The sequence below is a fragment of the Nematolebias whitei genome, chromosome 4, assembly GCF_014905685.2.
Source record: "Nematolebias whitei isolate Nwh7 chromosome 4, NemWhi1, whole genome shotgun sequence".
Lineage (NCBI taxonomy): Eukaryota > Metazoa > Chordata > Actinopteri > Cyprinodontiformes > Rivulidae > Nematolebias > Nematolebias whitei.
The window spans coordinates 54,887,344-54,915,039 of NC_056501.1; the positions used below are offsets into that span (position 1 = coordinate 54,887,344).

General features: G+C 41.7%; 1 protein-coding gene across 1 annotated transcript in view; it reads right to left on the reverse strand.

Moving 5' to 3' along the window:
* The window catches only part of abhd18 (abhydrolase domain containing 18), a 256,999-nt gene that overhangs the window by 201,694 nt on the left and 27,609 nt on the right, over nucleotides 1-27,696 (reverse strand). Inside the window, exons 3-4 of the mRNA XM_037675441.1 lie at nucleotides 8,033-8,117; nucleotides 7,857-7,957 (exon numbers count right to left, since the gene is read on the reverse strand). Of these exons, the coding sequence (XP_037531369.1) occupies nucleotides 7,857-7,957; nucleotides 8,033-8,117 (186 nt within the window). The remainder of the gene's footprint in view (nucleotides 1-7,856; nucleotides 7,958-8,032; nucleotides 8,118-27,696) is intronic.

Genomic DNA, 27,696 nt, shown 5'->3' on the forward strand with positions numbered 1-27,696 from the left:
TTGTTTGTGATGCATCCCACCACCGCTGTATCATCTGCAAACTTTACAATGTGACAGCCTGGATGGGTAACTGCACAATCATATGTGAGCAGAGTAAACAGAAGGGGGCTCAACACACATCCCTGAGGAGAGCCAGTGCTGAGGGTTATGGTGGAGGAGGAGAGGTTGTGGATCCTCACTAACTGTGGTCTGTTTGTTAAAAAGTCTAGTACCCAGTTGCAGATGGAGGGGCTTAGTCCTAGTGTGGATAGTTTGTCCATCAGGGTTTGGGGGATCATGGTGTTCAAGGCGGATGTGAAGTCCACAAAGAGCATACGGACGTAAGAGTTTTTCTGCTCCAGGTGGTTGAGCGCAGTGTGGACCACAGAGGAGATTGCATCCTCTGTTGATCGGTTCTCACGGTATGCGTACTGATGAGGGTCCTCGTTGATGTTGATGGTTGTTTTGATGTGAGTCATGACCAGTTTTTTGAAGCATTTAGCGACTATCGGGGTGAGGGCCACTGGCCGATAGTCATTCAGACCAGTCACTGTGGAGCTTTTTGGGACTGGGATGATGGTGGCAGTCTTCAGGCAGGTGGGAACTGTCTCCAGGGTAAGTGAGGTGTTAAAGATGTCTGCCAACACCTCACAGAGCTGATCAGCACATTCCTTCAACACTTTTCCGGGGATGTTGTCTGGGCCAGTTGCTTTGTGCGGATTAATCCTCCTGAAGGTACTCCTTACTTCTGCTGAGGTCACGCTGAGATGCTCTTCATCCGGTGGCGAGGTGAGTCTGGTGCTGGGTGGTCTGTTCGGGTCTTCAAAGCGTGCATAAAACTTGTTGAGGGCATCAGGCAGAGATGGGTCTTTGGGACATTGTTCGCTCCTTCCTTTATAATCTGTTATGCACTTAATGCCCCTCCACATGCTCCGAGGGTCTTGTGAGATGAATTGTACCCACCACTGCACCCTGTATTCACTGGTTAACTGGACATCATTAAGTTCACGCAGACTCTCTCACTGGTACATTTTCATCTTTAAATCACTTCTTGGTCTGCTGCTTTCATACATCTCCTCCTACATGTCTCTGCGTGCGTGCGTGCGTGCGTGCGTGCGTGCAGCTACAGCGTGCGCTCTCAGGACATCATTACCTGCAGTGTTCCCTCAGTGAGGACTGAACTAGGCAAAAGGGCCTTCTACTTCGCTCCTGTTTCCTGGAATACCTTACAAAAAGATTTGAAGCTCTCGACCTTGACCTCTCTAAGTGGCTTTAAGAATCTGTTGGACTCCTGGCAGGGACCAATGCAGACATGTTCCTGTTTTTAGTTTTCTACATTTGCCTTAGAATCTAGCTGTTTTTTGTTACCTTTTTTTAGCCATCCTATTTGTTTAAAGAAAAAAAACTGGAGTATGACTTTTTATAACTGTTTATTGTTGTCGCTGTTGTCCATTGTTGTCATCATTCTTTGTTGAAATCAGGTCTCTCTTGTAAATGAGTCCTCGAGGCTAAATGGGATTTACCTGTCTAAATAAAGGTTGAATTAATGAATGAATGAGATACTGTCATTGACCCATTCTCCAAGATACATGTCCATTAATGAGGCTGGATTGCTGTGGGATGATGCGGACAGCACGAGGGAGAGTGACGTTGAGAGCGACAAGGAGCCAGTGTGTGATTACGTCTTTTTGAACCTCTTCAATTCTGACAATGAAGAAAAGGTTTCAGTGCACAGAGGATGGAGGACAGAGCGATGAGTGACTCTGGTCGACCATCAATGCTTTTTTTTTTTTTTTAGCCATGTTAAAGCTGTCTCATCCAGTTGTTCAAGCTGTGTGCTCAGCTGAGCAGAAGTGCTTCAAGCAGTCAAGTCTGTACATATTTTAATAAAAGTTTTACAATTATTTCTGCGTGACATCTTTTTGTGTGCAGTACATGTGTGTTTAAATACAGAGATGTACGTAATTTATACTCGCATCCAAACATTAAATGGAGCGGAGACAACAGGTGGGGCTGTTCCCACTAAAACCCAATCCCCTCCCCTTTTCTCATGTGAGTGCAGCAAAGTCAAGATTTTATTTTAAAGCAGTCAGTCAAGACTGGTACATATTTAAATCAAAGTATAAAAAAATATTTCTGTCTATGGTAAATGTGTTTAAATACCAGTAGGTATATTATTTAAGCTCGTCTCACTCATGAAACTAAGCCGGGGAGAGGGAGGGGGGGCTGTTCCCCCTTATTCCCTCCCCTCCTCATTAGCACTGAAGAGAAATCCTGTCATATTTATTTAAGATAAGATAATTTAGAAAGTAAAGGTAGATTTAAAAAGAGCAGCTGATACCAATATTGTTTAACAATAAAAATCAGTGATTCTACCAGGAATAATAGTAATAGTAGTAAGACTTCCGGTAATATGGTGCGCCCGTGTACATGGCTTGCAATCCACCTCTGCTGATGGTGTATGGATTATTTTTGTTTTTTGCATTTCACATCTGTGACATCAACTCGCTGCTGGTGTATGACAGACAACAACTTTTGGATCTTCGTTTTTCTGTCATTGAAGTCGCTTATTTGGAACAATATGAGCGTACCTCTGGACCCCCCCCCTCCCCCCCTGCTGGCGGACGTGCCAGCTTACCTTCGCTGCGCTCCTCACCTGCCTGCCCGGAGACATCGCTTCTGACGCCGGGGAAAACGTGCTGGTCAGCTGGTGAAGCTTAAAGCTCTGTGCGCTGCATCTTCATCTCCAGCTGGCGGTCATGGTCTCAATCACCAGCTTCCTGTGTGCCCGGACCAGGTAACTAACGGGAGTTGTCAGCCAGTGCGCAGCTCGGACCAACCTGGAGGGGCTATTATTGAAAACCTGCGGCCATTAGCGCGCGCTAACTCCACAGCTGCTGGCTCCACTTCGGACAATATCTGGATGTGTTTGGTCAACGCAAGATCTGTTACCAACAAAACTTTTGTCCTCAGGGATTACTTTCAAGAGCACGATTTGGACTTTCTGTGTATCACAGAGACTTGGATGTCTCAGGGTGAGTCCAGCGCCTTGACGGAATTATTGCTACCGAACTGTTTGTATTTTAACGCCCCGCGGCCATCAAGCCGGCGCGGTGGTGGATAATTAACAATATTCAAATCAACTTTTGACTGTAAACAACTGCCCATCCCAGTTTCCTGCTCCAGCTTTGAGCTGAGCATCTTTGAACTCGGACATTCACCTCAGACTTTATTTGCACTCGTCGACCGCCCACCTCGGTCTAAGGATTGCAAAAATGAGTTTTCTGACTTCTTGGCTAAAATCGCACCAAAATATGAGCATGTTTTCATTATTGGGGACTTTAATTTGCATGTGTGCTGTCTGGAGAAGCCCTTGGTTAAGGACTTTTTAGATCTATTGGACTCATTTAATTTAACTCAGCATGTAAACGGTCCCACCCAAGAGTGTGGACATACACTGGACCTTGTTTTAACTCATAATATGACTGTTAATAATCTTGTTATTGGTGATAATGTTTTTTCAGACCACATGCCAGTCCAGTTTGAGTTCACCCTCCCCCATCTAACTCCTAAGCCGTGCATTTTTGCACGTAGCACCCGGACCATTAACCACTTCACTGCTGCACGTTTCACAGATGTTTAAAACTCTGAAATGATAATTCAGGCCCCAGTGTTTCTCCCCACCACTGAGGAGCTGACATCCCAGTTCAACTCTGTCTGCTTAAAGACTATGGATCATGTCGCAACTGTTAAAACCAAATAATCAAAACTCAGAGCAGAACCTTGGCTGAGTGACGTCACCAAGGCCGTTAGGCAGCAATGTAGGAGAGCGGAGCGAAAGTGGAGGAAAGACAGGCTGCAGGTCTCTTTTCAAATACTTAAAGAGAGTTGGCGCCGTTATCAGAAAGCAGTGAAAGCTGCTAAATCCAAATACTTCTCTGATATAATTACCTCAAACTCTCACAACCCACGTGTCCTCTTCTCCACCCTAAACTCTGTTCTCCACCTCACTGAACCATCACCTATGGAAGCCTCGACTGAGCTGTGCGACAACTTCTTACATTTCTTTTTGGAAAAAATTGCGACCACCCGGGCTCTCATTTCCCCTCCAACTCATGACCCATCCATCCCACCTCAATCTGTAGCTCCTTTTGACCATTTTGAACCCATCACTTTATCTTCTCTAGAGCAGGTCATGTGCAGCTTGAAACCTTCTGGCTCCCCCTTTGATGTGGTCCCCCCTCGACTACTAAAGGAGGTTTTTCCAACTCTAGGTCCGTCCATTCTGGCTATAGTAAACAGTAGTTTATCCACTGGCATGGTGCCAAAATCCTTTAAACATGCTGCCGTCCAGCCTCTCCTGAAAAAAACAAACCTTGACCCCTCAGTCGTTTCCAACTACCGGCCTGTCTCCAAACTCCCATTTGTTTCTAAAGTACTGGAGAAAATAATCAAGTCCCAGTTCAAGTGCTTCCTGGAGGATCACGCCATCTTAGAGCTTTTCCAATCTGGCTTTAAACCTCTCCACAGCACTGAAACTGCCCTGCTGAAGGTCTTTAACGACATCTTCAGATTCACAGATACCGGTGATTCTGTGCTGCTTGTCCTGTTGGACCTCACAGCTGCCTTTGACACCATCGACCATGAGATCCTCATTGCTAGGTTGGAGCAGTGGGTGGGCGTCACAGGATCAGCCCTCAATTGGTTTAGATCTTACCTCACTGACAGATCCTTTTGTCTCCATCAAGGATTTTAGTTCCGCAGAGGCAGAGCTTAAATGGGGGGTTCCGCAGGGGTCCATCCTGGGTCCCCTCCTATTCTCTTTATACCTGCTGACGCTTGGTGCTATTTTCCAGAAACACAACATGCCCTTCCATTTCTATGCCGATGACTGTCAAATTTACTTCCCCCTAAGACACAATGGTACATGCTCTATTCAACCGCTGCTCAACTGCCTGGCTGACATCAGGGACTGGATGGCTTTAAATTTCTTGAGTTTCAATGAAAAGAAGTCTGAAGTCATGTTGTTCCCTCCCAACGACACAATCACAAACCACTGTATCGACCTCTCCGCTCTAACCCTGTCAGAAAAACTCTCCGCTCTAAACCTGTCAGAAAAACAAAGAATCACTAATTTGGGCGTGATAATGAACCCTTCCCTGAAGCTTAACAATCATGTACAATTAACAATTGTAACAATTCTTTGTTGAAATCAGGTCTCTCTTGTAAATGAGTCCTCGAGGCTCAATGGGATTTACCTGTATAAATAAAGGTTGATTGATGTAAACATGATTGTTAAATCATGTTTCTTCCAACTGAGGCGGCTGTCTAAACTGAAGCCCATATTGTCCAAAAATAACCTGGAGACAGTAATACATGCACTCATTACATCTAGGCTTGATTACTGCAATTCGCTCCTGTTTGGTATCAGTCAGACCTCCATTGCACGACTACAACTGGTCCAGAATGCAGCAGCCCGATTTTTAACCAGTACAGGCAAAAGAGAGCACATTACACCAGTTTTGGCCTCACTGCACTGGTTACTGGTTCACTTTCAAATCCAGTTCAAAATACTCATGTATGTCTACAAATCACTGAATAGTGTTGGCCCCCCATCTCTCTGATCTGCTACAACTGTATGTCCCACCATGTTCCCTGAGGTCAGCGGACCAGCTGCTCCTCACAGTTCCAGGAACTCGTCTTAAGCGCAGAGGTGACAGGGCCTTCTCTGTAGCAGGACCAAGACTCTGGAACGAGTTACCTCTGTTTTTCAGACAGGCTCCCTCCCTCTCAGTTTTCAAGTCCCATTTAAAAACTCACTACTATTCAGTAGCTTTCAACACCAGATGATCTGTGTTTTGAACCTGTATGCTCCACACTGGTTTGTCGTCATATTTATTATCTGCATTGTTTTTATGTCTATATTCTGATTCACTTCATTTTGTATTTTGCTTTGTGTGTTACCTGTTTGTTTTGTCTGTACAGCACTTTGGTTGGCCTTGTAGCTGTTTTAAGTGCTTTATAAATAAAGTGGTATGGTATGGTAATTTAATGAATATTTACCGGTACCATATTTTATCTGTACTATGGTATTTCACTTCCTCCCCCCCCCCCCCCCCCCTCCTGTTCGGCATTGTGACACTCAGAATTATTGTCTGAGTGTCAAGGTGATGCCCAACAGATTTACTTTCACAAGCAGAGCATTATGGCTGGCATTAATGCTCCACTTGATATATAAATAGAACTTTATTAGAATTTACTTTGGGTTTGTTTCAGATGTAATGGACATGGGGATGAAAAACAAAGAAGAAAACAAAGCAAAAAAGTGGGAGAAGGGTTAAAAGGTAAAGAAGGAGATAGGAATAGAGGAGGGAGAGAGGTATAAAGAGAACACAAATCAACATCATTGAAGTCTGCCTCTAGACCTGCGGAAAGAATAAAAAAAAAACAAGACAAAACCAAGAAACCACAACAACAAGCAACATATATAATACTTATAACATCATTAGAAAGTATTTTATACAGTAAATGGTAATACAAGATATATTTAGTGGCCAATACAACCCAATTGAGTGTGTATCCGATAAATACCTGAATCAAAATACCTGTGTGAGCATGCTTGTCACTATAAGGTTTCTCCATAAAAATGTTTAATAGTGGATGTGGGGACCCATAGACCCGTCCCCACAGGACACGATGGTAACACAGGGAAGACTGGAGCCACAGACATACAGCAATCCCCAAGCCCGGAGCTCCGGGAGTCCCCCAACAGGGACACCCGCACACCACGAGAGAGAGAAGCAAAGGGAAGCCCCGGGTGATCCCCAGCAACCACAATGCAGAAAGCCCAGGAGGCTGCAGTGACGACTCCACAGGCCCCACTGGCAACCTGCCCCTCCAAAGTAGATCCAGCCAAGGACACCAAGCCCCGAGTCCCAAGGTCATACCACCCCCCAACAGAGGCCCGACAGAGCCAGGGCACCCAGGCCCTGGCAGGCAGCCACCAGGGCGGGCCTGCACACACCCCACCTTCCAGTCCCAGATGCTGAGAGCCGCCGATACACCGGCGGCAGGGGAGCCTACCACCGGAGGGGAGCGCGACAGGGGGAAGTAGACCCCACATTAAATGGGGGGCCCAAATTTATCCAAGAGAGGAGCATTTCACTTCCTGTCACATGACCCTGTTAAGACTTCTGGGTAATATTTCCAGGTGTATATAATTTTTTAATAAGTTCAGTTACGTAGGTGTTTTGACACTTGTATGCCTATTTTTAGTGTTTTATGTCCAGTGATTATGCTTACCAGTAGATATTTACCAGTATTTTTTCATTTTAAAGGTATAATGTTTGTTACAATGAGTCAAAACCTGAAGCTTTAAGTATACCTAGGATGATCACTCAAGCTTAGTGTATGTTAGAAGCAAGCCATAGTCTGTGATCGCCATCAAGTGTACTACAACAAGTACAGCACAGACAAAGCTGGCCACTTACATTCACTGTACAGTGAATACCTACGGCTTAACAGCCGGTGCATTTTATTTATGTACAAAATTATGATTTATCTTATATTCAGTATGTGCAGCTTATACACAGGTGCACTTTGTAGTCCAGAAATTACGGTATATCGTGTATCACGATTTATCTTAAAATATCGAGATATTCATTTAGGTCTATATTGCCCAGCCCTAGTATGTCGCGATGAAAGCAAAAAAGTTTTGAAATAAAAGGTTTAATTTTCACACCACAAACTCCTGATATTTTACTGAGTGGGTGTGATACTTTTTGACATCCCCTGTATATTTCTTTCTAATGTTGGAACATTTTTTTTATCCAAAGACTCAGGTGATTACAGGGTTCATCACTTGTAGTGGTTTGTACCTGGCTTTGACCGCCTCTTGTGGCAAGATTCCTGGCACCAGATGCTCCAGAGGAGAGAAGAAGAAGCCATCGTGGATGAAACAATCAGTAAGCTCCTCTGTCTGAAAACAAAGCAGACCAAAACATGAGACTAAAAGGACAACAAGTTGTTCTTTAAGAAGTAATAATTGTCAGACCTTGTTAATGTAAACTGGATAGTCCTCGGATACTAGAGACTTGCACTTTTCTCTGTCCCCAATGAACTTACGGAACTCAAAAATCCTGCAAAACAGACAAGAATGAATGCATCAATGTTTATTAGAATATAATTTATTGTCATTTGTACAAGTTTAGAACAGGTGCTGGTGAAGATTCTCAGTCATCCAGGACATGATGAATTCAAAAAGCATTCAATACAAAAACAACTGGACTTTATTTGTAACAGAAGACTGTTACAGAAGACTGGTCCACCCTAAGGACAAAACACCCATACATAAACAGAGTGGTGTAGAGTATGCGGTCCAGTGCAGCGAGGACTGTCCAGACCTCTACATTGGAGAAACTAAACAGCCTCTTCACAGACGCATGGCTCAACACAGGAGAGCTGCTTCAGCTTCAGACAAGATTCAGCTGTTCACCTCCACCTCACAGATAAGAGACACTCTTTCGAGGACCAAAATGTGCACATTTTTGGACCGAGAACACAGATGGTTTGAGAGGGGGGTGAAGGAAGCAATTTATGTAAAAAGAGAAAAGCTGCCTCTTAACAGAGGAGGAGGCCTCAGATTTCCACTTTCAAAAACCTATAATGCAACTTTAAGACTGATTCCCAGCCAGTTTTCACACTTGATAGGAACAGAGGGGCCTCGTCTGTGAATTAGAGTAACAAAGACTTTAAGGCTCCTTATCCACAGGGCCGGTTCTTGTTGGACCCTGTTGTGTCTGGTTCTGGTGGGACCTCTTTTTTTCTGTCTCCACAGTGCCCATAGTCCCCGTTTAGTGGGCAAATTGTTCACCTCTAGTGGGTGGATTATTAATATCAACACACATTACCAGCTGGTGGTGCTAGTGCTACATTAAGCTCTTTTCTAAGCACCACTAACATGTATTAGAAGAAGAAGAGCCGGAAAACAACACACAACTAAAATGGATGACCTCCTTGATCTCTTCCCTCCACCAATGAATACGCCCCCTGACCAATCAGTAACCTACAGTGCGCTGATGTCACATCTAGACCCAACAAGAACCAGACCTGGAACCTCAGAGAAATAGGTCCCAAAAATGGGGTGGGTTCCACCGCTGAAGGCATTGTGGATAAACCACACAATCGACCCGAACTAGTTACATAGGAGTCCCAAAAGGCCCTGTGGATAAGGGGCTTAAGAAACCCCTACTGTTAAGGTGTTTATGTGTGAATTGCCAATCTACATATATGTGTGTCTTATCTCACTCAGCCTTATAACCTGAATCTCTCACTCACTGCTGTTTGAATTGAGAAAGCTCCTCGGATGAGGAGCGAAACGTCTTCTGTTACAAATAAAGTCCAGTTGTTTTTGTATTGAATGCTTTTTGAATTTAGAACAGGTGCATTTAGGAAGCTGAGATGGGGTAGAGGCAGGGCAGTCGACTTGGAACCCGAAAGTCCCAGGTTCGATCCCCAGCCATTACCACATGTCGTGGTGTCTCTGAACAAGACACCTAATCCCTAACTGTTCCCCAAGCGCCTACATAGCTGCCCACTGCTCCACCTGGGTGTATACCAGGTGTGATGGGTTACATGCAGAGAACAGATTTCATCATTGAATGGAAACATACAATGGTGACAACACATAACACTTTACTTTTACTTTGTTGAAATTCTTGTGAGTTTTCTCCAAGTCAGTCAATTAGAATCTAAATTTAAAGAATCAATAAATGTGACAAAACATTGAATTCTAAAAATAGTAAAATCATGGTTCAACAAGTAACAGTATAAAACTGTAAAAGCCCTGGAACACAGGATATCAAAATCAAACATCTGTAAGGTGCTTAAGTGCATATCTGTGGTTTCCCTGTCATCAGCATGTGTGTGTGTGTGTGTGTGTGTGTGTGTGTGTGTGTGTGTGTGTGTGTGTGTGTGTGCAGGACTGAAGGTCCAAAAGAGGCTCTGGATATTATCTTTAAAAATACAGAAGTGCAGACACTTTTGTAGAGGAAAAAAGGTTTACAAGTGTTAGTAAAATGTTTCAGACATAGTATTTTAATGTTGTCAGCACAAACTGATACTTGCTCCAAATTATTTAACAAATTCTTCCATCTATTACCATATACTCTGACTCAAGCCCACCTGCTTCAAGACATTCCCCTCCCTGCACCTTTCAGCTTGTATGAGTCAGCAAATCGCTGGATTGGATCAGGTCGACCTTTACTTTTTGAAAACCAGTTCTCACATCATTGCAACCCTCATCAGTGACTTGTTAAATCTATTGCTGCAAACCGGGGTGTTCCCCCAGAAATGGAAATCAGCTGCAATGCTGACTTATGCCCCCAGTATACTGCCGCGTACGTCCGTTCATGCGTACGTACGCGTGTACTGTACGCAGAGGGTTCAGACTTCGTACTCGAGTGTACACCCCGAGTGCTGCAGAGCAGCTTCACAGACAAGGGGCGTTTACCTTCGGGACAAATTGAGGTCGCCAATTGGTCATTTGCTGACACGCCTATTGGATTGATTGACAGGTCGTGGGGGGAAAAAAACGAGCGCTGGCAGCCTCAGCCACGGCGGTGTTCTGTGTTTATATGTTGTTAATAAAAAGATCTAACCCCCCCCACCACCACCACCAAAAAAAACCAGGGAGCGCTAGCTCTACAGCCCACACAATAGACCAGCCCACCAGGAAATCTCCAGACCCTCCCGCAGCCACGCTGGACCTGAGTTTAATTCGCTCGTGACAAATTCCTTCATTTCTCACCATTTCAGTCATTGCATCAATGGAGGAGGAAGAGATCACTTGCCTCTTGGCAAAAAACAAAACAAAAGAAAAGGCCAGATCAGGGATGAAGAAGTGAAATTTAATACATAGGTGTCGCATACAAAACAGTCCGTCGCTGGGCAGTTTATTGGGCGACACCGCGTATGCGGTCAAAAAAAATTGAGCTTTGCACAGACATGCCCTGGGGGGTACGCTCATACCTCTGCATACGTACGTGCATACGGACGTATGCAGGAGTATACTGGGGGGCTTTAGGCATTAAGTTTTGTTGTTGGCTGGGCTTTCAGCCCAGAGGAAAGTGCTGCAGATTATCCATGCTGCTGATCTCATGCTGCTGATCTCATGCTGCTGATTATCTCATGCTGCTGTATTCATTCATACCCATCTGCTCACCACAGACTCATATTCGGGCTGCTGCTGCTATGTCGTTCTGTTTTACATTATTAGTGTTTAGCATAGAACTTAGATCTTTTAGCGTATCGTTTGACGTTTGTTTAGTATATATCTTAGATCCTTGTATACTGTTTCTTTTTATACTTTATATTTTGCTATTGTTGGGTGTAACTGGGACCCTGAGTACATAATTTCATTCCAACTCATGAACCACATGTAATGTGAATGACAATAAAATTGACTTGAAATTTTACTGTTCCACTAATTTTTAGACAACTTTTCTCAAACTGGTTTACCCCTGCCCATCTTTACTTTTGAGGGATTCAGTTTCTTTTAAATGTTCTTTTTACATCCAGTCCTGTTTAGGGCTGGGTACCTTTCTAAAAAAATTGGTATTGGTACCGGTGTCAGTACCTTCACTTCGGTGTCGGTTCCTGGAAGGTTCTTTTTTCGGTACCAATTTTGTAATTACTACAAGAATAAAATTATGTTACACATTACAGTACAAACTGTGAGTTTTATTTTTTAACTTTGGTATTTCTATTTCCAGCAGTTTTCTTACATAAAAAAAAAACAATTTCCAGTTCAAAAGAAAAGTTGTAAACAACAAGTGACACATCATTGTCTAATGTTCACTGCTACACACTGCGGACCTTTTCACTTAACAATTTTTCTTTAAAAAAAATCAACATGTCTGCTTTCTCTGGACACAAACAAGCCCACTCCTGGCTGATGGTGTCTCCAACAGTAGGAAATGTTCACTCTGAGGGTGTGGATGATGCTTGTTGCAGACACAGATACCTAGTTGTCTGTTTGATAGCATTGGCATAGTGTCCCTTACATTCCACCAGCAGGTCCCTGGATTCACTGAGGTTAGGGTTGATGACAGACATCTGTACCTCTGTGTCTCTTCCTGAATCTTCTCTGTGGTACTCTGGGGTTTAGGGCTCTTCTCATCTCCCTAATTGACATGAGAACACAAAACATCAACAATAACATGGTTGTGTTATTATTGCTCAAAAAACATTATCTAGGCTGAGAGATAAAAAATCCTTTAAAGTTTACTTACCTCCACCATGGAGCCTCCACTGTAGAAAAAGGCAGCAAACTTTAACAACAAAGTTTGTGATTGTCCTGTGCCCCCCCACCCCCACCTCACTGTTCTTTTGTCCTTTTGTCCTCCTCACATCAGGGTCAGAGGCTTCTGTGAGAACATAAACAAACGGTGAACATTAGGCGAACGTTTTAAGCAGATGATCCGAAGGATGAGCACAGTTTTACAAGCTAAGCTTCATCTGTTACTGTCAATTTTTAGTTAGCTTCTGAGTTTAGCTAGCTACGTATTAATAATAATAATAATAATAATAATAGTAATAAATTTACACACTAATATCTTAAAGTTAGCGTTACATGGATTCTAATTTAATTCACCGCGATGTACGTGTTAAGCTGCAGTAACGTTAACAAACGTAAACTTACCAGCTGAAACATAGACACAGCTCTGACCTCGGAGTTCTTTGATGAAGAGGAGTCGGGCGGTGGAATGTTGACCCAGTCCTTTTAACACAGACTGACTGACTAACGCTGAGAGGAGGGGGGAGGCTGTTGTCCGTCTCTCTTCTTGCAGAAAAACATGGAGCAACTTTCTGCTCGTAAGCAGAAAGTTGCATGTGTTGTCGAAGCCGTTCGACAACACACACGCTGCACATGTGAACCCCGTCTGTGGGCGTAACCAGCCCCATAGACATACAAGTTGTAGGGCTGCTCTATACAGCTCTGAGTGTAAACACATAGTCTGTTTGTCATATGTCTGGTGTTTTACCTGCCTGCGTGCTGAAACCCAGTGACATGTTACAACCAATACTGAAACTTGACGCCGAAAAAAGAGTGACATTTCAATCCATACACCAACCGGTGTAGTTCGGTGGGTGCCATTTAAGAACCTCGGTTCGGTACTCAGCCCTAGTCCTCTTAATGACTATTAAACAAAGTAGTTCCAAAATGTTCCTCCAGCTGTTTATTTTCTGTACCACTTTTAAAGCTTTTCACTGCCCCTCTACCTACTTTTAATTTAACGGATGTTTGTCAGCTATCAAATTTTAAATTATCCTATGTTTGTTCTAAAAAAAATCATACATTTCAAAGAGTTTAAAAAGATACTTTCTGCAATGTATGAAATCAAATAAAAATGTATCCTTAATATCAAATAATACAGTTTGGGACACAATAGAGGATCAGCTGAGATGACGGGCGACGTGGACAAAAATGGACGCATGAAATGTAGCGCTGGCTTTTCAGCCCGTGATAACCCCATAACTCGAGGATTTATCAGTTTATCACAAAAAAATATATCAGTCTAACAACACCTCAAAGATGAACTGGGAGAGACACGTGAAGTCTGGGACAAAAGAAAAAAGAACTGATAAGAGCGCTAACTAGGGTCCCGAGCGCACTGGCCCAGAGGATAACCCTGAAGAGGTCAGTTTGACAGCTACTGACAGCAACATTCGCTCTGTCATAGATCTGGACAATAATTCGATATCAATATATCTCGCAATATACTTTTATTCAATAACGATGGTGTGAGTTTTAAGCACATTTTCGATATTTCGATAGGATTACAGCGTTTCACTGACGCATTTCTTTTTCTGTTCGGGTTGAAGCGGCCACTTCAGTTTCAACACGGACAGAAAAAGGTGCGACACAACTACGTAAGTGCGTGGTGACGTAATGTTATGCAGCGCTCAAGTCCAGAAGGCGTTAGTGGTAGCAGGCTAAGCTAGGCTAATCTCCAACGCGTGTTAAGTTTTTGCTTCAAAATGAGTGCCAATGATCGTCAGAATGTGACTGAACAAGCTTTTACAAGCAAAGAGAAAGCAGATGACATCACTGATAAGAGAGAAAAGACTAATTTGCTGGTTTGGAAGTGGTTCGGCTTTCTAAGATCTGATAAACTGCAGGTTTCAGTCAGTGTGCTGCAAAATGTGACGGAGAGTCGTTTTAACTAGCAGCCGGAACATCTAACTTGTTCCACTTGACAGAATATGATGAGTCACAAGATGAAGCACAATAAAAGTTTGAGCCAATGTGTCCCTGAAACACCCCCAGCGCAGCATGTTTTTTTTGTTTGTTTTTATCATTTTATTCATTCATTTAAAATAAAACGAATTCATCAGAGAAAAAAAAAACATTGAATGAAAAGGTTGCAGAAAGCAGAAAAAAATTCTTATCTGCCCCTAATTTAAAAAATACAAAATAACTACAAACAACAACCTTGACTTGAACAATCTCCAAACTGAAAACAAAAAAACTTCAGGCATTCTTCACCTGGTACTATACCTTCCAAACAACTTTAATTATCATCTTCTCAAACATATAAATTGTTTTATAAATGTTTATGGTGATATCAAGTCAATTCCATAATCCTATTCCCTGAATTACAATGCAGCACCTTTAGACTAGTTCTAAATGGAGGTTTTACAAACATTCCCATTCCCTTAAGGTTATTTTTACGAATTTTAATTGAATATTTGGGGCTAATATTTTTATGAGCTTTATACATGACTTGTAAAATACTATATTCAACCAAATCATAACATTTTAATTATTTCAATTGATGAAATAATATATTTGTTGGGTGACCATAGAACTTCATACTACTAATTCTTATAGCTCTTTTTTGTAAAAATAAAAATAGGGTTTGTAATTGTTTTGCATGCTTTTCCCCAAACTTCATTACAATAGATTAAATATGGAACAATCATTACATTATACAATATATACAAAGCTTTGTAATTCAAAAACTCTTTTACTTTATACAGTAACGCAATTGATTGTTATTTTTATTCTTAAGTATTTTACATGAGATTTCCATGTCAGCTTCTCATCAATAACGACACCCAAAATTTTTATTTCATTAACAAAGAAATTCAATGCTGTCAATTTTGAAGTTGTTGTTTAAATTTGAAACACTGACAAAGTTGAGAATTTTATGTTTATTTGACAATGATTTCAATTCTTTTGAAGGCTAAATACAAATAAAAGGTGAACATTAATTTATTTGTATAGTTTGTAGTTTTTCTGAGGCTTTTATATTATTTATATCGATATCGAATTATATCGTTATCGACCGAAATTAAGAGATATATCGTGATAAAAGTTTTGGCCATATCATCCAGCCCTACTCTGTCATAACCAAAGTCATGGCTAAGGGGCTTTACAAATTAAAATCACAGATGAAGGAGGATCTCTCTACTTTTCGGGAGACATTAAAAGACGAGACATGAAGACACAATTAAATGAGTTAAGTGCTGATATCAACCAGAAAATACAAATTGCCACCAGAAAGATTGAGGAGGCTACACGGCGTCTGGTGGAGGTTGAGAAAAATATGGCCAGGGCAGAAAAGTGGGATTTGGCCATGAACGCCACTCGGCTTGAGCTTCTTAACAACCAACAAATCCTGCAAAACAAACTGTTGGACCTAGAGAGTCGCTCCCGTTGGAATAATATCTGCATATACGGCATCCCGGAGAGTGAGATCCCGGAGGGCAGATCTGTATCAAGGTTTGTGGAGAATTTAATAAATGGACTGTATTTATATAGCGCCTTTCTATCTTATTGAGACACTCAAAGTGCTTTACACTACAATCTGTGCCCTCATTTACCCATTCATACAGCACTCTACTAGATCTCTACAAAGCTAATTGAACAAATCATTCTAAAGAGACTAATCAGTGATTTATCACATTCATACACCGATGGGCCACACATCGGAGGCAACAAGGGGTTCAGTGTCTTGCCCAAGGACACTTCGGCATGTGACTGTTGTGGGGTTCGAACCCCCAACTCTTGCATTGGAGGACGACTGCTCTAACCACTCAGCCACAGCCGCCTAGCTAATCACTGAGCTAGGTGACAACTTGGACAGTCAATGGGGAGCAGACCTGGGAATCGAATGGGCGCACAGAACACTAAGTTCCCGGCCACCAACCGGAGTACCAGCCCGCTCCATAATAGTTACGTTTTTTAGATTTACTACAAAGGACAAGGTCCTCCAGGCGGCCTGGAAGAAACAGCTGTTTGTTCACAATAGACGTGTTTACTTTGACCATGAATACGCAGAGGACGTGCAGCAGAAAAGAAAGGAATATATCCTGACAAAGAAAGTGCTTAAAGAAAACCACATCCGCTTCAAGACACCACTGACAAAGATGAAAATACACTTTCCTACTGGGACTGTCACCTGCAGAAACACCCATGAAGCAGCTGAGGAGATGGAGAAACGCGGCTACCCGACGGGACCAGTACAACGAAAGAAACCCAGCGGACATAATGAGGAGAATATGACAAAGTTGCTACCGTGGCGCATAATAGGAGGAACACGCAAGGAGGCCATCAGACAGCATTTGAAGGAATTCCAAAGAACCACCAGGGAGTACGCAGAGCATGAAGAATTGTGAAAACAGGTGCTTGTGACCTCCATGTTCCTCCATGCTTAAATAAATAATAATAATAATAATAATAAAGAAATAACTGCATACATAAACAATCCATGGCAATGAGGACTGTTGTATGAATGTGTGTGTGTGTGTGTGTGTGTGTGTGTGTGTGTGTGTGTGTGTGTGTGTGTGTGAAAAAGAGGTTAAAAAAATGATAAGGGGTTTTGATGGGGCTGTTTCAGTTCATTTCTGTCCACCGACCTACCTGTTTGGGTAATATATGTATATATAAATACACAGTTTCTGTTTTTTCATCTACAGACTGTTGAAGAGAGGCCCCACCTTGTGGCCGAATCCCCTCACTGTTTTCAGAGGAGTTTGTTTATCCTCTCAGATGGAAGTCTGGCTTATTTTTAGTTTTAAGATCTCAGTTTATGTTTATTTTTGTTATGGGCAGTCTTTTGTTGAGTGTTGTTTCTCTTTCATAACAGAGAGCACAGGATTACATGCAACAGGTGCAGAAAATAAACTTTCAGGAAAATACTTCAATACTATAAATTCTTGTCGTTAAACGTGAATGGTTTACACAGTCCCATAAAACGGAGTAAAATTATAGAAAAACTAAAAAGGGAGAAAATTGACATTGCCTTCTGGCAGGAAACACATCTGTCTCATCCTGAACATGAAAAGCTAAAAAAGATGGGTTTTCATAACTCCTTTTTTCCTTCATACAAATCAGGAAATAAGAGGGGAGTGGCCATATTGATAACAAATAGGGTTAATTTCGAACTAGTTTCTGAAATACATGATAAAAAAGGTAGATTTGTTCTCATTAAAGGGAAAATTGAAGGAAAACAAATAACTTTATTTAATATTTATCCCCCCCCCGCCCCCCCGGAATCCCCATTTCTATTTTCAAGAAAGTATTTGATTTAATAGCTTTAGAAAACTATGGCACCATGATATGCACAGGGGACTTTAATTTATTGATGAATCCTATGTTAGATACAACTAATAAAAAGAGGGAAATTAACCTTATAGAAAAATGGGTAATTAAGTCAGTCAGAACTTTAGGCCTAAAAGACGTATGGCGTGAATTACACAGACAAGAAAAAGATTTTACTTTTTACTCAGCCCGTCACAATTCATACTCGAGAATTGATTATTATCTAATGTTTAACAGTGAGCTTCGAGTGAAATACTGTAAAATAGGACAAAGGGATGCCTTGGATCACGGAGGTCTCTTTTTAAACCTGCATCTGGATGAAGGGAGAAAGAAAACACACTGGAGACTGAATTTAGGTATATTAAACAATGAGGAACAAAAGAAAGCAATAATAGATGAATACAAAGATTTTCTATCCTTAAACGATAATGTGGAAGTGAGTGCAGCCATCCTATGGGATACAGCTAAAGCATATATACGGGGCAAACTTATTGCCAAAGCGGCATCTCAGAAAAAACTCAAGTATGATTGATTATACAACTTGGAAAATAGACTCAGAGAGTTAGAAAAGCTACACAGTCAAAATAAAGACCCCTCACTACTAACCCTAAGCTGACCTATTAAACAGGAGATAGAAAGATTTATAATGAAGACAAAGAAAAATTTAAGGTAATGAAACAGAGGTACTATGAGGCTGGACCAAAAGCTGCAAAACTGCTGGCATGGAAAATACGCAAGCAACAAGAAGAAAGGGCAATTCATAAAATTAAGGATCCAAATACAAACAAATTAAAAACTAAATTAAATAAAATTCATAGACCATTTGTAAAATATTATATATCACTATATACACAAAAAGGGGAAGTTAGAAGTCATAAAACTGATACATTTTTGAACTCATTAGACCTCCCATCACTGGGTAGGACTCATAATGATATTCTTCTGAACAAAATCTCAGATGTAGAAATTGATAGAGCAATCTCTGCAATAAAGACAAATAAATCACCTGGCATAGATGGCTACCCAGCTGAGTGGTACAAGTTGATGAAAGTACCAATTCTACCCTTACTTAAAGATTGTTTTAATAACATTATAAAGGGTGGTGCCCCTCCGCCCTCATGGAAAGAGGCCTTTATATCCATAATTCATAAAGAAGGGAAAAATAAATTAGACTGTAGGTCTTATAGACCTGTTAGTGCTCTCAACGTTGACTACAAGCTCTTTGCTTCAATTCTAGCCAGACGAATGGAAGGGGCCATGTCTTTTCTTATAGATGAAGACCAAACAGGTTTTATTAAGGACCGTCAAGCACATGACAATATACGTAGAACCATCCACATTATAGATCGAATCACAGAGACAAATTCTAGTGCAGTCCTTCTCAGCTTAGACGCAGAGAAGGCTTTTGACTCAGTTAGCTGGCAATTTCTTTATCAAACAATGGGCCAATTTGGCATCTCAGAACAGTTTATACAGTGCATTAAGGCACTATATTCTGCTCCAACTGCAATGATAAAAATAAATGGTGGTCTTTCTAACCCAATAAAACTTCAAAGAGGCTGCTGCCAAGGATGTCCACTTAGCCCATTCCTATTTAACTTGTTTATCGAACCCTTAGCACAGATGATCAGACAGGAAGAAGAACGTAAAGGTATAAACATAAATGGCACAAAGTACAAAATTTGTTTATATGCAGATGATGTCTTGGTAACCCTTATAAACCCAGGTTCTAGTGTACCTCTACTTATGAATGCCCTCAAAATATTTGGATTTCTTTCTGGATACTCTCTTAATGTTAATAAAACTCAAGTTCTTTCTTTCAATTTTACCCCCACTCAAGACTTAGCCAGACAATATGATTTAAACTGGAACTTAACACGTATGCAATACTTGGGGGTGTGTATACCAAGGGACCTCTTCTGTCTTTTTGTTAACAACTATGAAAATATTACAAAGGAAATTAACAGGGAACTAGACAGATGGGACTCACTCCCCTTGGACATAGGTGAAAGAATCAGGTCAATTAAAATGGTAATTTTACCTAAATTATTATATCTTTTTAATGCACTACCTGTGGAGATTCCCCCAAGCGAATTCAGAGAATGAGACAAATGCATATCCAGGTTTGTGTGGAACTAAAAAAAAACACGCATAAAATATACAGGTCCTTCTAAAAAAATTAGCATATTGTGATAAAGGTCATTATTTTCCATAATGTAATGATAAAAATGAAACTTTCATATATTTCAGATTCATTGCACACCAACTGAAATATTTCAGGTCTTTAATTGTTTTAATACTGATGATTATGGCATACAGCTCATGAAAACCCAAAATGCCTGTCCCAAAAAATTAGCATATTTCATCCCACCAATGAAAGACAAGTGTTTTTAATACAAAAAACGCCAACCTTCAAATAATCATGTTCATTTATGCATTCAATACTTGGTCGGGAATCCTTTTGCATGAATGACTGCTTCAATGCGGTGTGGGATGGAGGCAATCAGCCTGTGGCACTGCTGAGGTGTTATGGAGGCCCAGGATGCTTCGATAGCGGCCTTAAGCTCATCCAGAGTGTTGGGTCTTGCGTCTCTCAACTTTCTCTTCACAATATCCCACAGGTTCTCTATGGGGTTCAGGTCAGTTGTTGGCAGGCCAATTGAGCACAGTAATACAATGGTCAGTAAACCATTTACCAGTGGTTTTGGCACTGTGAGCAGGTGCCAGGTCGTGCTGAAAAATGAAACCTTCATCTCCATAAAGCTTTTCAGCAGATGGAAGCATGAAGTGCTCCAAAATCTCCTGATAGCTAGCTGCATTGACCCTGCGCTTGATAAAACACAGTGGACCAACACCAGCAGCTGACATGGCACCCCAGTGACTGTGGAAACTTGACACTGGACCTCAAGCAATGTGAATTCTGTGTCTCCTCTCTTCCTCCAGACTCTGGGACCTTGATTTCCAAAGGAAATGCAAAATTTACTGTAATCAGAGAACATAACTTTGGACCACTCAGCAGCAGTCCCAGGCGAGATGCTTCTGACGCAGTCTCTTGTTCAAAAGTGGCTTGACCTGGGGAATGCAGCACCTGTAGCCCATTTCCTGCACATGCCTGTGCACGGTGGCTCTGGATGTTTCTACTCCAGACTCAGTCCACTGCTTCCGCAGGTCCCCCAAGGTCTGGAATCGGCCCTTCTCCACAATCCTCCTCAGGGTGCGGTCACCTCTTCTCGTTGTGCAGCGTTTTCTGCCACACTTTTCCCTTCCCACAGACTTCCCACTGAGGTGCCTTGATACAGCACTCTGGGAACAGCCTATTCGTTCAGCAGTTTATTTCTGTGTCTTACCCTCTTGCTTGAGGGTGTCAATGATGGCCTTCTGGACAGCAGTCAGGTCGGCAGTCTTACCCATGATTGCGGTTTTGAGTAATGAACAAGGCTGGGAGTTTTTAAAAGCCTCAGGAATCTTTTGCAGGTGTTTAGAGTTACGTCGTTGATTCAGGTGGATAGGTTAATAGCTTGTTTAGAGAACCTTTTCATGATGTGCTAATTTTTTGGGACAGGCATTTTGCGTTTTCATGAGCTGTATGCCGTAATCATCAGTATTAAAACAAATAAAGACCTGAAATATTTCAGTTGGTGTGCAATGTATCTGAAATATATGAAAGTTTCATTTTTATCATTACATTATGGAAAATAATGACCTTTATCACAATATGCTAATTTTTTTAGAAGGACCTGTACAATCCTTCAGTTGCCAAAGGACAGGGGTGGCTTGGCTTTACCATGTCTCAGATATTATTACTTTGCAGCTCAATTAAGACCACTTGCTCTTGGGTGTGATAAATCCTATGAGGCTAAATGGAAAGGACTAGAGCTCTCTCTCACTGAATTGCCGCTGCAATCAATACTGGGTTGTGTACACTGTGCAAAATCACTTCTTCAGCATGGGAACTTCTGTTTACGTACATCCATCAGAATATGGTTACAAATTGTAGAGATGTTTCAGTTTCATAAACAAACTGGGATCCTGGGCTGGCCGGTGTGCGACCCACACTTTCAACCAGCAGTTCATGACCATAGATTTAAACTGTGGTTGCAACTGGGCATAACAACAATCAGCGATATTACTTCTAAAGGCCAGATGGATAGTTTTCAAAACCTCTCACTCAAATTTGGTCTTGGGAAAAATGATTTTTTTTTAAAGATCTCCAGCTCCGTCACTACTTTGTGAAGGAAATACAGAATGCACTGATTGAAAACCCCTCTAACCTAGTTCAGATCCATGGATACTTACAAAAGTGGTAGTACAAAAAAACTGTAGGAAAATTTTACAAAATCTTAATCTCAACTGATAATAAAGCTCACCTTCATGTGAAAAAACAATGGAATAAAGACCTAAAAACAGAAATATCAGAAGACTTGTGGTTGGAGGGATGGAAATCTCAAAACTGTACTACTCACTCACTCATTTGGAAAGATTTCTGTTGGAAAAGCTTGATCCGTTTCTTTATTGCACCTGTACGAAAATCAAAGATAATGGCTGTGCAGCCCTCCTGCTGGAGGGAGTGTGGATCTATTTAGGCAGATCATGCTCATATATTCTGGTCATGTCCAGGTATAACTGACTTTTGGTTAAAGGTGAATAACTTAATCTATTTTGTGTTAGATGTTAGAGTGGATCTTTCTTTCCCTACACTATTTCTTAGTGTACCACCCAAGGGACTACACCAAAGTGACTTATATATATTCAGGATTATCCTTGTTGCTGCGAAGAAAACCATCACAAAGTGCTGGCTCAGAAGCGAAACTCCCATAACAGCTCTAGTGATACAAATTATCGAGTATATAAGATCAATGGAACTTATGACTTATTCTCTCCGTCTACAACAGCACAAGGGGGAAAAATATTGGAAAAAATGGGATAATTTTTCATACTCTGTGATAGACGTCAATGTTTTGTAAGAAATGATATGTACCTGTGAAACTCCCTCATGTATATTTGTCTCTATGTTTTGTTTATTCTTTTCTACTTGTTTGTTTGTTTGCTTACCTTTCTGTTATATGCCTTAATATGTTTAAAAAATGAAAAATAAAAAGTATAAAAAAAATAAAATAATGCAGTTTGAAAGTTTACTCTGTGTTGTGCAGGAAGGCCACTGGAGACTCCAGGTTAAAATAAGTACTTTTTATTTTAAATAAACAAAACAAGATGCTGACAGGGCAGTTAAATTACTTTAAGAAGAGCATGAGGGAGACAGATCACAACAGCCATAGAAGGAAAAATCCAGAGACTTTCATCTTTACATGCTTCTTCCTTTTCAGGTTGTGCGGGGGGGGGGGGGGGGGCTGGTGCCCATGTCCAGCCATCACTGTGTGAGAGGTGGGGTACACCCAGCACAGGCCTCCAGTCCATCACAGGGACACATAGACAACCATTCACTCTCTCACTCACACCTAGGAACAATTTAGAGTTACCAATCAGCCTAGCATGCATGTTTTTGGTCTGTGAGAGGAAACTGGAGTACCTGGGAAAAACCCACACAGCATGGAGAGAACATGCAAACTCCACCCCGGTCCCAGGTCGGGATTTGAAACACCTCTACCAACTGAACCACCATTTTCCAGACACATTGATACACAATTCTGAAACTGAGGCATGTACTAAAATAAAAAAACGGTTAATTCAATTTTTTCAATTCAATTCATTTTATTTATATAGCGCCAGATCACAACAAAGTTGTCTCAGGGCACTTTACAGGAACATTCACATACATAGAAAAGCCAATTAGTAAAGTTCTCTATCTAAGGAAGCAGCAGACTCGTTGAATCTTTGTTGAAACAAAGCACTCGGCTGCATCAGCTGAAATCGAAGTTGAAACAAGTGACTGATCTAATTTAGGCTGTTTGTAGTCTGTGGACGTAAATCAGTGTTGATTTTAACTTGTCTGTATTCTATAAAGTTGGCAATTTAGTTCCAATTTTTACTTCTGTGAATCTATGTATTTGTATGTATTTGTTGCTGTGTCCTTTGCTTGTTGCGCTGTACAGCCCTTTGGTTGATCTTGTTGCTGTTTTTAGTGCTTTATAAATAAAGTGGTATGATAAACAAATATGGAGAAACCAGACGTGTAAAATCTGGGAGAAGACATTAGGTTGAAATATTGGGGTGAATCTGCTGTTAAACATGAAAAAAAAAAAGGCATGAACGAGGGAGACAACTGTCAAGAACAAATACTGATGATCAAGCAGGTCAGAGGAGTGCCATAAGACAGAACTCAGCTCAAAATGTTTTATAAAACTTTTTCTTGACCGCTAAGTTTCCTGTTTTAACCTAACTTAGCTTGGGCTCTGCAGACTGAACAAATCTGAATGTAAATACGTCCCAACATGTAAAAACCGTCAGACTTCATCTTAGTTGTCTCTTTTTGGATGTCCGTCCCCTTTATTAAAATATTTTCAGTCACTTCAAGTAAACAAACATGGTGAATGATAGCCAGTCACAAATTTTGCTAACAAGTTGTTCATATAAGGACACATCAACTTTCAATATGAGAAAAAATCTGTGTGGGTTTTGTTTCTTTGTTTTTGTATCTGCACCCCCATGGTGCTTTGTGTTCCTGTGTGGTTTGCACGTTACTCACTGGCTGCTCTCTTTATCTTGGACGATGGCTACCTTGGTGTTGTTCTCCCTACAGCTGTTTGTTCCAGCAGCATGGGTGCAGTGACACAACTTCCTATGAGTGTATGTGAAATACATCACAGAGATGTATCATCCATTTTACGCAAACCAACTAACAACTTATGAGAAGTGGACAAGAACAAAGAGTGATTATTGCACTGAATTAAAGGACTAGCATGAAGAAATGCATATCACCCACTGCATTTCAGGACAGAGTTTTCAACTAAAATCATTTTATGTTGATAAATGAGAGTTGGTGAAACCTTTAAATGTTATGTGCGATCTCATGATAATGCAAGGTTTCACAAAGTGTGTTGGTGCTTAGAGTATGTGTTGGGAATGATTCTCAGATAATACTACACCAAATATTTTCTCAATATCTGTAAAAGTGGCTGAGCTGTAGACAATTTTGTGTTTCCTCTGTTGGCTGTGGGGGTCCTCTTAATATGTGCTTACTTTAAATGTTAATCAGTGGAAGATGTACACCTGATGATTATTTCCTGAACGTTTCTTTAAAGTTCATTCAGTGGTTGAGTAATTTTTCTAACAAACAAAAAAGGATAAAGCAAAAACAAGACTTCAACTAACTTGAACTTTTCTATAGAAAAGGGTTTAAATATTATGCAGCAGCATAAGAAGAGTGAAGCATTATAAAGCTCCAATCCATTCCAGAAGACTGATCTGTAAATCCACACATCAGTAAACATACTAACTGTTCATTAGTGAAAAAGTCTACGTGCAAACTGACTTTCAGATGACTTTAAAAATGTGGTCAATATTTTGTAATCTGTTAAAGCTGGGAGGTCTGCCTCATCTAAGGGCAAAGACTGAGAGCTGGAGGAGGACGTGAGACTTTAATGACAAAAAGACCATTAATATGTTTTTACACAGTTACATGCTAATTAGGCAATGAAATATAAAATCTATTTTAATTTTTTTTTTCATTCAAGCTTTATTTATACAGGTTAGTCTCATTGAGTCACGAGGACTCATTTACAAGAGAGACCTGTTTTTAGACAATACCACAGATAAGGTACATACAACAATAAACAGTCATAAAATGTATATAAAATAAAAAGTACCGGTAAATAAAATTGGTGCTAAAAAACAAAATAAAAACAAGCTACCTTATGAAACACGATACAAAATGTTGGTTACGTACTGTAACCCCAGATTATAGGAGTATAGGCGTAGACCTTTAAGGCTGTCGCTGATGGGTTTATCCCGTTATGCGCAAGCATCATACTGAAAAAAATTAGTCCACGCCCACCTGCTGTGTGGGCCCCACCCGATCCGTATAAGTTACATTAAGAGCGGGTAATCGGCTCCCAAATAGCTTTATTTTTTCTTCAGCTATTCAGGAGCCAGTGAGGCCCGACGCTTAAAGGGCTACGCCTATACTCATAGAATCTGGGGTTACAGTACGTAACCAATGTTCTATGTTGTATAGGCTTCGCCCTTTAAGGCTGTCGCTGATGGGTTAAGGGCGAAGCGGATGTGGTCCTCGCCTCACTGGGTCCATTCGAACACAGTATGAAGCAGAAGCTTGCCCAAAAAACATCTTGTCACTCAGCTCCCCATGTGCATAACTATGCGTTGCGTAATTATGTGCCATGCACAGACGCATGTTGTGTAACTATGCGTTCTGACAAAACATGAACGCCCCGGAAATTTTCAACGGGGAGAGGATGTTGAAAAGAAGAGGGGGGGGGGGGGGCATGAACCAACTGATTCATGGCTGAACAGTATAAACAGATTAATAACAATGAACTGATTATTGATCAAATGAACTGATTGGTAACAATAGTCATGAACTGATTAGTGACAATAGAACCAAAATCACAGACACAACTTGTGACTGATAACAACATCTCACACTGTGAAGCATGCGGACAGATGTGAGCTTAAACAGAGTTCCATGAAAAACAACAATATTCATTCTGTTAGAGCACTAAGGACAGAATGTGTCATGGAACGGGCCGTCACATCACGTAGATAAAAACGGATGAATGAGCAGGGTGTTGACCACGCAGCCGCAGTGCAAATGTCCTGCATTGACATACCATTATGCAGGGCAGTCGAAAATGCGATACCCCTGGTCGAGTGTGCTTTGAGGTTGACAGGAGGCTCTAAATCTGATGCTTTGTAGGCTTCAGAAATGGCCTCACACAGCCAGTGTGACAAGCGCTGGGTGGATAACGGGCGACCTGCAGATGCATCTCTATAATGCACAAACAGGTGTTGAGTTTGACGCATTACAGCTGTGCGCGCTATGTAACACATCAACGCCCGCACCGGACAGAGAAGATGGAAAGATGCTTCTTCTTCTGATCTGTGAGGGGGAGGGAAAAACCCCTCCAACGATATCACTCTTGATTTAAAAGAGCTCGTGATGTTTTTAGGCATAAAAGCTGGGTTTGGTCTTAAATCAGCTGAACTACCGTCAGCCTGAATTCTGAGACATGACGGAGCGACAGAGAGGGCAGATAAATCACTTACCCTCTTAGCGGATGTTAAAGCCAGCAGCAGGGCTGTTTTAAAAGACAAGAATTTAAGTGAAACCTGATCCAGAGGCTCAAATGGAGCTTTGATCAGGGCTCGCAGGACCAGCGTTAAATCCCACTGTGGCAAAAGTGGGCGTGAAGCAGGCCTGCGTCTCTGTACACCTTTTAGAAACCGCTTCATCAGCGGGTGATTAAAAGCTGTTCTGTCTCCGAACCCTTCGTGGCAGGAAGAGATAGCTGCAGCGTACGTTTTAATCGTGCTGAATGCCAAATTCCTGTCCATCAGCTGTTGTAGAAAGGACAACACGCCGCCTAATGGGCATGAGGTGGTCTCTAAACCTTTCTCTGTACACCAGCGCTGAAAAGCCGTCCACTTTGATGTGTACAGAGCTGTGGTAGATGCAGCACGTGAATCCTGGATTGTGCGCACTACCTCCTGTGGGAGACCCATCCTCTCTAAGCGGGAGCGCTCAGCGGCCAGACCCACAGGTGCTGGCCTATTTCTGGGTAACTCCTGATCGCTCCTCCTGCTTGAAGGAGAGCGTCCTCCCTCCATGGCAGTTTCCACGGGCGACCCGACAACAGACGTTGCAGGACTGGGAACCATGGTGCGTTCACGCGCTCGGGAGCCACCAGGAGAGCTGTCAATCCCTCCTCCTGAACTCGGTTCAGGAACCGTAAAATCAGAGGAGGTGGGGGAAACGCGTACAGAAGCGTTTTGGGCCATGGGCTGTGAACAAATGCATCTACCCCCAGCGGTGGATCGTCTCGCGGGCTCAGGGAAAACCATAGTTGACACTGAGCGTTCTCTCGTGTCGCAAACAGGTCCACAGCTGCTTTGCCAAACTTCTGCCACGTCTGAACCATCAGGTCTGGATGGAGGGTCCAGTCCGCGTGACGTGGACCGCCCCTGGACATCACATC